This window comes from Synchiropus splendidus, chromosome 2 (assembly GCF_027744825.2).
Source record: "Synchiropus splendidus isolate RoL2022-P1 chromosome 2, RoL_Sspl_1.0, whole genome shotgun sequence".
In the NCBI taxonomy this organism is placed as follows: domain Eukaryota; kingdom Metazoa; phylum Chordata; class Actinopteri; order Syngnathiformes; family Callionymidae; genus Synchiropus; species Synchiropus splendidus.
The window spans coordinates 12,180,600-12,193,787 of NC_071335.1; the positions used below are offsets into that span (position 1 = coordinate 12,180,600).

At 41.9% G+C, this 13,188-nt stretch overlaps 1 protein-coding gene across 3 annotated transcripts in view; it reads left to right on the plus strand.

The window, feature by feature from the left end:
• Window positions 1-13,188, plus strand: part of LOC128753411 (microtubule-associated serine/threonine-protein kinase 1-like) — a 61,718-nt gene that overhangs the window by 41,199 nt on the left and 7,331 nt on the right. For all 3 annotated transcript variants that reach the window (XM_053855097.1, XM_053855098.1, XM_053855099.1), the window contains 12 exons: window positions 968-1,100; window positions 2,977-3,044; window positions 3,455-3,531; window positions 3,758-3,966; window positions 6,916-7,054; window positions 7,435-7,567; window positions 7,894-8,059; window positions 8,150-8,251; window positions 9,780-9,902; window positions 10,030-10,139; window positions 11,812-11,975; window positions 12,760-13,004. In XM_053855097.1, coding sequence (XP_053711072.1) covers window positions 968-1,100; window positions 2,977-3,044; window positions 3,455-3,531; window positions 3,758-3,966; window positions 6,916-7,054; window positions 7,435-7,567; window positions 7,894-8,059; window positions 8,150-8,251; window positions 9,780-9,902; window positions 10,030-10,139; window positions 11,812-11,975; window positions 12,760-13,004 — 1,669 coding nt within the window. The remainder of the gene's footprint in view (window positions 1-967; window positions 1,101-2,976; window positions 3,045-3,454; window positions 3,532-3,757; window positions 3,967-6,915; window positions 7,055-7,434; window positions 7,568-7,893; window positions 8,060-8,149; window positions 8,252-9,779; window positions 9,903-10,029; window positions 10,140-11,811; window positions 11,976-12,759; window positions 13,005-13,188) is intronic.

Below are 13,188 nucleotides of genomic sequence, written 5' to 3' on the forward strand. Positions count from 1 at the left end.
CTGGGTAAAATGTTTTTATCTTGTCCCAAAACCGGCATTCATTTATAAATCGAAAAACAAGCCAATAAATATTGATTTCATTAGTTAGTGCCAACCAATGTTGCAATTTGAATATGATATAAGTCGACTGGAAAGGTTATTTACTTCTGGCTTGTGAGTACCAAGTCGGTCATTCCAGCTAAAAACCAGCCTCTGTGTGTAAACTGGAAGTTTAACCTTACCTTGATGATTGATGTCCTCAAATGCTCAGAGAAGTCTTTTCTCTCCGGCCCCATGGCTCATCTTTCCGTTGCCATGGTGACCGTCAGAAATGTCGATCGGGTCGCAGGGACCTCAGATGCCTGAGATTATCAAAGACAGACTCGATCCTTCGTAGCTGGTGACTGAACAGGTCACTTTGTGATCAAGTTGAAGGTGAGTCAGAGTCTGGTGTGCAGACTGGCATATAATCCTGGAACTGAGGAGCAAGGATTGCAGCAACTGTTGCCCTTTTTCTTTCCAAAGGATGCAGGTTTAAGAGGAAATGGTCCCGTCTGCCTCAGGCCTTGCTTTCCAATCAAAGTGCTTTTTCCTATCAACAGGAATGAAACTGAATCCCAGTGGAAGTCACTAAAAGGCTTATTGCCGACAGGGAAACATGTTGGCACTGAAGTAATCTGGAGTTACAGGCCGATTTATCAGATGACTTTGATTAAGTGAAGTACATAAATAAAGTTTCTGGATGATGTTTTGTAAAAGTCACATTAAAAGGGCAGCAATTAAATAATGGAAATCATTTTTTTAATGCACTAATATGTCATCAGCATTAATACCAGACCAATAACATAATATTAAATTCCATCAAATAGTCTATTTGAGCCTGTGTCTTTTGCCAACTTCTCAAGCAGAAACCAGGTCAAAACATGCCGCACCATCTTGAAAATTATGATGAGGAAATTCAGATGGTCTTTTTAACCCAAAACTGCAGGAGTTCAACCCTGAAGAGTTCTACCATCTGCTAGAAGCAGCGGAGGATCACGCTAAAGAAGGACAACTGATGAAGGCCGACATCCCACGATACATCATCAGCCAGCTGGGACTCACTAGGGATCCTCTGGAGGGTAAAAGAGCCACTACAATATCTCTGTTTATCAGCTGAAGGCTGAATATTGACTTTGAGATATTGGATTTTCTTTCATCTTAAAGCTGCACTAAGCAAGTTTGGAAGAATGATTGACTCCCAACAGTTCTGATCCACATCTTAACTGAGTGCAACCCACCATACCACCCTGTCAGACCCACGTGGAAACATGTTTTATTTCGTCAACATAGCCTCATTCAATGGCGCCTATATCATCTGTGAAGCCAAAACTTCTGTATACTGTATACTGTATACTTGAAACAGCTATTCATTAGCATGAGTTAGTTGAGGGTTCTCTCCATTTCAGAACGGCACTGCCCATCTCATGGTTTGTTTGTGTTCAGATACGTCTTTAGCTTCTCTCTGTTCAGATTCTGTTTTCCTCTTTACTGTGAACACTTTTGTAGCCAACACTGGAATAGCTTCTCCCCATTTCACACCTTCCAAGTGGTAACAGTTGTTGAAGTAACCGACTGCGCATTTGAAATAGAGTGGTTCTCGACCATAATCCGCTCCAGGCGGCCGTTCGAGAAGTGATTTGTTCGAAATCTGAACCGATTTTTCTCATTACAATTAATGGAAAAAGAAATAATGCGTTCCAAGCCTTAAAATAGGCTTTTGTAGCAGTGAATGTAGAGTGTCTGCTGCAGGTGCGCTGTTCGTCTATGTGTGTGGCCGCTGCATGTGGGAGGGGTTGCCGAGTGAGTGACGTCTCTCCAGAAGTGAAGAGGTGCCCGGTGCGTGTCCAGGTCTGAATGTGCGCTTCTGTGCAGTTTGGCTGTGACAAAGTCATAAACCAAGTCACGCTCTGTCCCAGACTCGCCTCATCCCTGTCCCAGCTCCAGCCCACAACAGGACATCAAACCCTGGAGTGAGCGCTCCAGCCTCGGAGGTGTGGAGAGAGAGCACCTCCCCTGTGACACTCTACCACGGTCCAGTGTGGAGACAGGAAAGGTTTTACACCTCAATATGAAGAAAAAACAGCCAGTAAATGTAGCTAACGGGACACATCTGCAAACAGAGGCTGCGTTATACACAATAACACGTCGTGGGTCAGCTGATCGGTCTGCGCACGTTATGTTTTTTCTGGCTTTTTTCGGGGGCGTTTGAGCTCTGGATTTTCGTTCGAAATCCGAAGCAAAAAAATCCCGAAATTTTTGTTCGAAATCCAATTCCGGACTTTGATTTCAATTCGAAGTCCGGGACGTTGGAAACCGAGGTACCAAGCTGGTGTGAGTGAAGGTCAATGATGAAGATGTAATCTTCAAGCTCTTCACACCAAGCATGAATAAGTATGCTGACGTTAGCCTCTAAGAAGAACCAAAACGCTCCGGTTGCTGCTGCATCATGTTCCGTTTCTTTACAGTTGCAGCTCCAGTTGACTGAGAAGATAAAAGAGGTCTTGCTAGTGTTTAAATAGACTCATGTTTTTAAGCAAATTATGCACACATTTTCAAACTGCGATCCATCATCACACCCTGGAATACAAATGTCACATTTCCTCACTGGAGATTGACTGTGTGGATTTGTCAGTGCTTTGTGCAGCGATTTCAGCCCTCTGTCATTTCAGTTTTGCTTTGGGAGCAGTAATTGCATTCGACTGCCGTCGCTTACAAAGAGAACAATAAGAAGAAGCTGATGAGCTCTGAAGTAGGTGGTGAGACGTGCGGAAAGAAAACTTGATGAGGGGATTTAAGGGTTTGTGCTGAGTCATGAATCTCTGCCGTTATTAAAATCGAGGAAGCCTTTTGTTTAAAATGGCTCCACACGCAGCGCAAGTCTGACGTTCCTGCTCTAAACTGGTTTCTTCTTGATTTACCTGTCAGGTTTGCTTCCTCACCTCCATGTTTTTGCAGAGATCGTAAGCCTTGACAACTACGACAGCGAGGGTCCACAAACTCCAGAGACCGATGACTCAGCAGAGGTGATGGAGAAAACATTCTTTGATCTGCATCACACACTAGGCAGAGGAGGATGGTGGTTACTGTTCCATTCTCTTCAATAACGTGAATGTGTTTATGACATTTAACAGCTGGATCATGTTTAAAAGGAGGTACATGCATCACTGCTGTAGTTTTTTCAAACAAGATTTGTACACTGTCTACAGTGAAAGTTCCAATCATGTTGAAAATCCAGAATACTTCCAGAATATTTAGTAAAAATGCTACAAGTGCAACCCATTGTATATATATATTAATGTTATTTAGAATTAACTATTTTTGTTTTCCTTATTTCACTAAGTGTAACATGCAACACCGATAATACACCGATAATAATGTGCACTTTTTTTTCCTTGAAATGTAATTTTATTGATCAAGATATTTCTGTCTGCAGGGGAAGGGAAGAGCCATAAAGCCACCCACAGAGGAAGATTTTCAAAGCATCAAACTGATCAGCAATGGAGCTTATGGGTAAGAGGCGTTCACCTAAACAATATACATAATTTAACATATAGTTTTACATTTAGTTTTGTGTTTTGCTTGAAATACACATCTTCCTTGCATTGCTATGAAATCAAGCTGTGGAGATATGACATTGTTTGGAATGTTCTGTCTGGATTAGTTCCCCTCCCTTTCGTCCGTGATACTGAGAAGTTGTGTTCCATGGCTGTTCTCTGCTGTCTCTCCGTCTCCCCAGCGCTGTCTACTTGGTGCGACACCGGGAGACACGTCAGCGTTTCGCCATGAAAAAGATCAACAAGCAGAATCTGATCCTGAGGAACCAGATCCAGCAGGCCTTCGTGGAGAGAGACATCCTCACCTTTGCTGAGAATCCCTTTGTCGTCTCCATGTTCTGCTCTTTTGAAACCCGAAGGCACTTGTGCATGGTCATGGAGTACGTGGAAGGTGGGCAGATTGGCTTTATACAATCATAGCTGTATTTCTAGTGATGGCTCAAGGCTTTTTCTCAGGTCAGCTGTGCCTATATCATGTCCACAATCTTGCTTGGTTAGAATAGCAAATGATAGACCGTGTTAATCGAAAAGCTTTATTTACAGGGATTGGACAAAATAATAGCTTTAAGGTGTTTCTATTATTTTGTCCTACCCCTGTATATTGCTTTGATGACCTAGCCTGGTTTGAATGGTTAATGTTACGACTCAAGTTCCTGGAGCAACCGACTCATTTAGTTATCATGATCAGGATTTTTCCGTTGAAAACCACCATAATCATCTTCATCAACATGATGCGTTATGTTTTCTGCTTGTTTCCATGTTTCCACCTCGTATTAATAAGTTTGATCATGTAAGAGTCCTTCTTTTAAAAGAGAAGGTGTGGCGGTGCTGCATGATGGTTTACATGCAGCGGAAACCCTGCCTGGTGGTGGCCAAAGTGAATTACATACTTTTGTAGATGCTCATCTCATAAAATGGAGATACTCAGCCTCATCTCTGAAGCTGATGGCTCGGGGGAACTTTGTTGTTTACGGCCACTGCAGTCTTCTCTCTGCGGCTTCTACTGAGCCTGCTGTTTCCGTGTTTTTTTCCACGGTCCCGCCACTTCCATCACCATTCTAACTGTGCCTCCACCATGTCCCCGGCGGACACAGCAAAGCACCAGCATGTTTTGCTATAGACTGTGACAGACTTGCTTTCACTATGCACCGAAGCATTGCTGAATCTGTGCATCACTTTCTGCCTCTCTGTACGACCATCATCAGTGTGAATATCCCCTTTTCTGAATCTGAGTCAGTCAAATTTGCTCGCTAGCTCTCTACTACTGAACCACATCCTCCATACTTTCCTCAACCTATGGGCAGTTTTCATTCTCTACTCCAAACTTTGATGGAAAAACGTCACAAATGTATGCACCATCGGCTTGTGTGAGGTAGAAGCTACATCAGGCTTCATATTTGCAGCTAGGATTGTTTAAATCCCGCGATGGTGTCAAAGATGTGTGTCAAAGGCTTGCAGAATTAAATATTTAGAGTTGTTATTTTTGTTGCTGGCCACATTGCTGGACATTTGATTTATGGTTTAACTGAAAATCACTGAGTTTACTTGCTTGTGTTTTTTACATTTCGATGAGGTCCATAATAAGAACTGATCACAAGCTCTGTCTCAATCATTGCACTGTCAGTGAATGACTGAAGGTGAAGGAATTATCAATTCATTTTCATTTTTCATTGTCATAATTGGGTGCAATACTAAAGCAAAATTCCCATCGTAAAATGGCCATATACGCTTTTTGACTCCAATTCTGAAGCAATTACTGTTTGGTGAAACTGCAAGGATCATTTGGAATAATATTTTGCCGGCAGTCTTACGACGATCTGCTCCTCTTTTTTCAGAGGACGAAAATTATTTGCATCATCATTGATAAATCCAGTGAAATCCTGTTCTCGGCGTCTGCCATCGTTAATTATTAAAAGTAATTAATGTGCTCAGCTTGTCTTTGGAGAGGCTCATTAAAGGTCTGCGGTTCTGTCCCGATGGTGCAGGTATTTAATAAGCTCTCACAAACTCATGTAAATGGCCCCAAAATGTCACTTGGCTGTTGCAAGTACCTGTTTATTTGCATATGAAGCAGCAAATGAGATCCGATCACTTCATATTCAACTAGAGACACGCATCCTGCATGTTAATGTGACACCTGAGAATACAGAGACTCGGAGAGGAGTTGGGATTTTGGGATGCGCTAGGTTTGCTTCAAATTGTTTTTCTGATTATCATTCCCAAAATCTGGGGCAAAAGGTTTATCATTATTATGAGTTTATCAGGGGAACAATATATTAAATATTTGGCTTTGCATCCTGTCTCCAAGACTGCATAACTTAAGGCAGAGGTCACCAACCTTTTAGCAACCGTGAGCTACTCCAAGGGCACCATTGGTTCAGTAGTCACCTCTGAACACATAATAAACAATGGATAATAAATAATTTTAGTCTCAAATGCTTGTCTCATTGTTGAGTTTTCATAATAACTACCAATGGTGTAACAAAAAAGGAATCACAAAATCAAACATAATAAGATGGTTATTACATGAAAATTGAATTTTTTTTTTTTTTTTTAACGGCTTGCTACCATGTTGGTGACTCCTGATTTAGGGGTATCAGTGATGGATTTTTATATTTATTGAGCTCTGCCAGAAAGTAGAAATTGCATTTTCTGGGGAAAAAGGCGCTAGCGTTTAGCATGTAGCCAACTTCAAATGATTTGCTACATTTGCTTACAGTACTGTTTTCTTAGAGGCTGACTGGCATTGTAATAACTGGCTATCATTCATTATACAGGAAAATATTTTTAAACGAAGAAGACACTTGATGCTTACATAAGAAGTATGAAGCACTTATGCAATATTTTTGCTTTACACCAATATCACAGTCTGTTGACTGAGATTGTCATGTTGTTCATGCTAACACCAAATAAATGTTTTGATGTATATTCAAAATGTATATTACTATATAATCATTCAAAATTCCAGAATGAAATGTTTTTGTTTTGTTGCACCTGGTCTCATCTGCAATGCGTTATTGCTACATTCATTTCGCATCAGTGCATTTATAGGGGTTATTGGCAGAGGTTATTAAGTTGGGTGCAGAATTTGAAAGAAGAGTTATCCATTTTCTAATAATATACTATGTGGTTAAACTTTTTAATGTTACCATACATGATTATGAATATTCATAACATGTAAAGTCTTATAAATGCGTTGTCTTAAAAATGTACTAGCAATGCATTGTAAATAAGACCTTTAAATAATGTGTTACCGAACTTTACAAAAACGTTTTTCCAAGTGTGTAGCAGCTGAATGTGTCTTTCACTGAGCAGAGTCTGCTCTTTCTCTGCTCTGCAGGTGGTGATTGTGCCACTTTGTTGAAGAACATCGGGGCTCTGCCTGTGGAGTTGGCAAGGATGTACTTTGCCGAGACTGTTCTCGCTCTGGAGTACCTGCACAACTACGGCATCGTGCACAGAGACCTCAAGCCTGACAAGTGAGTCTACGTTCTGCATCCAGTGGAATATATTCAGAATATTGCTGTGTTTAATGTGTCGGCTCATTATGTTTTTAACCTGCCGAGTAAGTGGATTGAGGTTAATTCAGTTTAAATATACAGAAGCTGGAAAACCTCAAATCTTCTCAGTGATGACATGGTGTGTACAAGATAACCTGTATGTAACAGAAAAGCCTCTCCTGAACCTTTAACAACTGATGGTTGCTTTTACTTTATCTGTAAAAGAAACCAAACAGCACAAACCCTTCAGACATTGTTGAAGGTGCCAATAGCGGTGCACTTAACATTAAAGCAGATGCACTGGAGTCAGAGTTAACAGTGAACAACCAAAAATAAATGACATTTTCTTCATCTTCCAGTCTGCTGATCACTTCGATGGGTCACATCAAGTTGACTGACTTTGGCTTGTCCAAAATGGGCCTGATGAGCTTGACAACTAACCTCTATGAGGGACACATTGAGAAGGATGCAAGGGAGTTCCTCGATAAGCAGGTACTGTAATGACGGACTTCTTACTTAATCCATGCTGTGATGAGAAACCTGTGCGCAGGATGAAATTATTCAAATCCTTATTGAAGCATGTGGATTTAATGAGGTGTGATTCACAGGAGAAAATTGCCTGCCTGTTTGCAGTTCTGGATTGAGATTTGAAGTTTATTTTGACCTTGGGTTCTTCTTCAGATAGCAGTTACAGATACAGCGTTAGTGTGAAAGTAAAAATCTACAATTGTTTACATACTTTATATGAAAGGAATCTTCAATCTCTCACTTAATCTTCAAACTAGTTTGAATCTCATAATCTTCTGATCCTGTCCCAGGTGTGTGGGACTCCAGAGTACATTGCTCCTGAAGTGATTCTTCGCCAGGGCTATGGGAAGCCGGTAGATTGGTGGGCGATGGGCATCATCCTGTATGAGTTCCTGGTGGGCTGCGTGCCCTTTTTTGGAGACACTCCTGAGGAGCTTTTTGGGCAGGTTATCACTGGTGAGACGGAAATATGAGATGGGAACAGATCATATATCAAACTGCCTAAATATAACCCGCTGGCCGGTGCTCTCTTCTTATATCTGTCAGATGACATTGTTTGGCCTGATGGAGATGAAATGTTGCCACCTGACGCTCAGAGTCTTATCTCTGCCCTGCTGCAGACCAATCCTCTGGCCCGTTTGGGCACAGGTGCGTATCAGCCGTGCGCTATTGCCATGGATTCATGTGTTTCAGAAATGTGGACTTAAGTGGAATCATGCTTTAGAAGAATCTAAATTTCTCTAAATGAATGAAATGTTGCATTCAGAGATCTTGAAGTATTGTTTTTTAGGGTTTTGATGTGTAAGATAAATATGTAATTTACATTATTACCATTGCAAGCACTATGTAATGTGGATTATGTAGAAATGTCCCAAAAAGTACACTTTCCATTTTTAACACCCATCTCATTTGATGATGACTGGGCCTTGTTTGGAATGGTCACATGCAGAAACTGAAATCATTTTAGCTGACGAGTATACGCCAAGTATATTTTGCCACATTCATTGATTGGAATATTTAGATAAAATTATGATTTGCTTCTTAAAGTATTTAAAGGCTTTGGATTGTGTGTTGAGGAGAGACTATACTTTCCCCCACATTTTTTCTTCTCTGAAAAGCAGGTATCTTAAGATTGGAATCCAGCAGATTTTCTGATATTGAAAGGGAGCAGGTGCAGGCTGTTGACTTGGCCATCGACCAGTAGCTATTTGAACCTTTTTTTGGCCTGAGGGAGTATCAGACTTTAATAGTAATTGGCTGAAATGATGTGAAGTTACTTTCAAAATGTCTCTTCATTCCATTTGTTCCACACCTTGTCTCATTGAAGAAGGAGATTATTCACAGGCATATTGTTGAGCTTGAAGTTTCCTCCTGAATTGTGTCCAAATATTATTTGCCACTGTTTGATAAGAGCATGGAGCTGAATTAGGATCCACATCCGTCTCCACATTCATCCAAAACATTTTACTAATCCTAATCCGTCCTCAAGGCAATGAAGAAATGTTCTTGGGTTTTATTACTCTTCTAAAAGGTGGAAACGCAAATATTTCTATTCAATATTCATTCAGTATTCATTAGTTATGGGTCCCGGAGCACTGATGCGGCGACGCACACGCCGAGCTCACAGATCAGTCACCACGTCTGTGCGCGTACCACTTTAAGGCAATCGTGTGACCGATGAATGAACTGTGTCAACTTGGCAATAACATGCCAAACTGTGTTCATAAGAAACCGCATCTGTCAAGGATGCACGTAACCAGCGGCAAGGGGACTCAATAAATAAATAATTTTATTTAGAAAAAAAAAACAATTATATAAAAGCTCAAGGATCCGGAAGCAAACTTTGAGTAAGAATAATCCAGAAAGAGCCAAGTTACCTACATGACAATGTGGCCCACAGCGAGCAAAGTGTACGGTCAGAGCAGGTGTTGATGATTCCAGAGACAGTGCCAGGTGTTCAAGCTCAGGTGGACATGGAGGAGAGAGCACAGGAAATGAACCGACAAAAGAAAACCAAAATAAAAGCGGCTCATGACACATTATTTACTTTTGTTGTGATGTTTTGATTTCAGACAGAGCTTTGTTTTCTCACCAATAACTCTTAGACTATTGTAGATGAAAAATACATTTGTAGACTGATGTAACACTTTGATGTGTTTCCTGCTCTGATCAACAGGGGGCGCGTTTGAGGTGAAGGAGCACTCCTTTTTCTCTGAACTCGACTGGAACAGCTTGCTGAGGCAGAAAGCCGAGTTCGTCCCTCACTTGGAGTCCGAGGAGGATACCAGTTATTTTGATAGTATGTCTGTGTGTGTGTAGATTAATGTTTCTGAGATTCTTGACGTTTAATTCTCAACATAGATTCTTAGCCTCACTTGAAGTGACACCTCATGCGTATGAACCTCTCTCACCTCCTCTTCTGACAGCACGCTCCGATCGCTACCACCACATCAATACGTACGACGAGGATGACACCAATGATGACGAGCCGGTGGAGATCAGACAGTTCTCCTCCTGCTCCCCTCGATTCAGCAAGGTCAGACATTTCCTCTTCATGAGTTGAACAGTTCTTGACATCTGGATTAAAGCTAGGGTTTCACACAAAGTGAGGTCAGAGTGTTCTGCCATGTATGCTGTCTCTTGACTCTTCACTTATCCTTGATTTCCATCTAGATATTTCTGTCTCTGCAAAGCTGCTGCTGCTTTTATAGCTATGAACCACTTTTACACTCATGTGGGATGTTCTCTCACCTCATGGAGACTTCACTCCTCCTTCTGCCTTCTCTCTTGCTATCACCTGTCTGTGAGCAAGCCGCTCACTAAAAGAGCAATTTCAGCTCTGACTGAGACTCTTGGAAGCAGAGTCATTAGTCTTCAGGCTTTGTCCTTGGCGTTGGATGAAAATGGAAAACTAAGAAGGCAACTTACATAAGGCAGCTGTATTTAATGTACACCCCTTTATTATGTGGTTTCTGGCACTAACTTAGATTTTTGCTTGGTAATTGAACAGCTAACAGAACCTGTCAGGAAATATGTGTGTTGCTGTAGTTTTTGTTCTTTTAATGGTGTCCTCCAATGAAGTTTTTCATTCATGGCAATGGAAACTCACACACTAATATACTCCAGCAAAAGTCAGCAAATGCAAGAGAGACGTCCTTTAGCCTTGTCTTTAGGCAAACACGTTCATCTTTCTTACAGATGAAAACACACTACTTCATCATTCAAGACAATAGTTAGTAGTGGTTAAAAAGTTGTGCCACAAAGTACACAAGTGGCTCTGTTTACAGCGAGCAGCGAGCCATCCATCCCATCTCTGGGATGTGAAATCACATCCCAAACAAAAAACATCTCATGCAGGCTCGTTTTTAGAACTAAATGACTCAGAAATGGATGAAAATGTTTTTGTTTGTCACACTCACACCATTAGTGACGCTTCAAAGTTCAGTGCCAGGTGAAGAAGTTGGTCCTTTCTCCAACACGGGGGACATCAGGACACAGAAGGGGCTGAATGTTGAGCGGTTTCATGGGGCTGCTAGATCAAATAAACTGAGAAGGGTGATCTTGAATGGATAAGCAAACACTGCTCACCCCGAGCTCTCTTTTACACACTTGTTTATGTTTACCAGGGCTAGCTGAATGTGCTCACCAAGATGTTTTGCTCCAGCAAGCAGACCTGGGGCATGTTACCATGGTGCGCTGGTGAATATACATCAGCACTGCTGTCCTCCCCCTCATCTCTTTGTTAGATGGCTGGGCTTGTGCACAGCTTTTGTTCTTGTTGCATCAACATGATGGCTACTTTCAACAAGGCTAAAACTGGCTGATGAAATCCTGAAAGAAATCTTAAATGAGGATTTGCTACTATGTTCAAACACTCAGGTGACAACCATTAGAATTCCATGGATCCATGCATTTTCTTCTGTCTTGTCTCGTGGGACAACTCAGAGGGGCTCAAATTCCCAGGTCAATCAAGATGTACAGTCTCTCCAACATGCACTGGAGGCACAGATGGGCATGTCAGAATGGTGTTCCCAAGGCACATAACTGGGTCCTCTTCAATTTTATTGAGTAATTCAAGGGACATGGAGCCACTCCTTGTTGACATGTACTAATTCTATGGGAGGGGTTTACAGAGGGAGACAGGGTTTACTGTGTGCAAGACCTCTTTTTTATTATTTATTTTTCCTTATCATTGGTCCGACTGACAGGTTTACAGCAGCATGGAACATCTCTCTCAGCTGGAGCAGAAAGCCGCAGCTCCTGTGTCCCGTCGAGAGCACAAGAGCCCACGGGAGGACAGGGTGGCCAAAAGAGAGAGCCTTGGTAGCTTCAGCATGAGGGATAAAGGCTGGAGGACGGGATCTCCAGAGATGTGAGTCATAAAAATGTTCAGTATTTCAGTAAAGAAATCTCATATTTCTTGTCACAAAATACATCTTTTACTCTTTCTTTTGACTCGAGGAGCTTTATTTTTGCCACGGAGGTCGTATGTTTTTCAATGTGCTTTTAAGATCCACTGGTCTATCTCAAAAGAGATTCACTAAATAGAATCTCTCATTTCTGTTTTACTCATTCCATCTCTTCTTCTCTCACAAGTCCCACAATGAATTATCCAAATATAACTGCTTGACCCACTTCAGCCGAGTGCACAGGAGGCCTGGTTCAAATAGTATCTGGGTTCTCGCTGCATGCTTTCACTGCGTTCCTCTCCATTTATCGTTCTTTAAACACATCATTCATGAAATTGAGATTTCTATTGGCTTTGCAGTTTGTAGCTCACTCAGATAAAACGCATTCACTCTCACCCTGGCATCGCGACTCATTAATTCAAGCCCGTCATCACACAGCAGCTTAGGGAGATGACGGGGATCTGCTGGGTCCACACTGGCATTATTAACTGACACATGGCTGATGGAGATAAAGCAGCTGCAGCAGACAGCGCCTTCGTCTCCGGGCTCAATTCAGAACTAATCATTGGGAAGGAACGCTGATATGAAATAGAAGGCTGTCATGCTCCATGTTTATTTCAGGGTTATCTTTCCGTTTTATTTGAAAGAAGCTTGAATTCAGGATGGATGAAAATATTTTGATCCCACATGATTGCAAAGTCATAAAAATCCAATGGGATATGACTTGTTTGTGGCCTTGGATTGCAGGAAGCGCTTGTCCTGTTCCGAGTCCCTCTATACAGAGGGGGACGCCAGCCCGCCCCTGGGAGCGCGCCGACGCTTCTCAGCCCTGATGGACACACACCGTTTCGCCTCACACTTTGACGGAGAGACGGACATCCTGTCCCGCCAGACGCCCATCAAGGTTCGGGGAACTTCGCTGGATGGTGGCAACGTTCCATCACCAAGTCTTCTGGAACAGAGAAGCAGTCATAAAGAGATCAACGGAGCCGGTGTGTGCCCACACGAGATTGCAAATATTTAGGGAATGCTGGGGGGAAAATTGTCTCTCAACCAACCCAATTCATGTCAATTTTTACTTCAAGCTTCAACTGTTGCAGTGCGTTATGGGTTTCTTACTTTGATAAGACATTTTGGAATTAGGTGGCGGGTAATATGATAATATCAGAGGCCTAA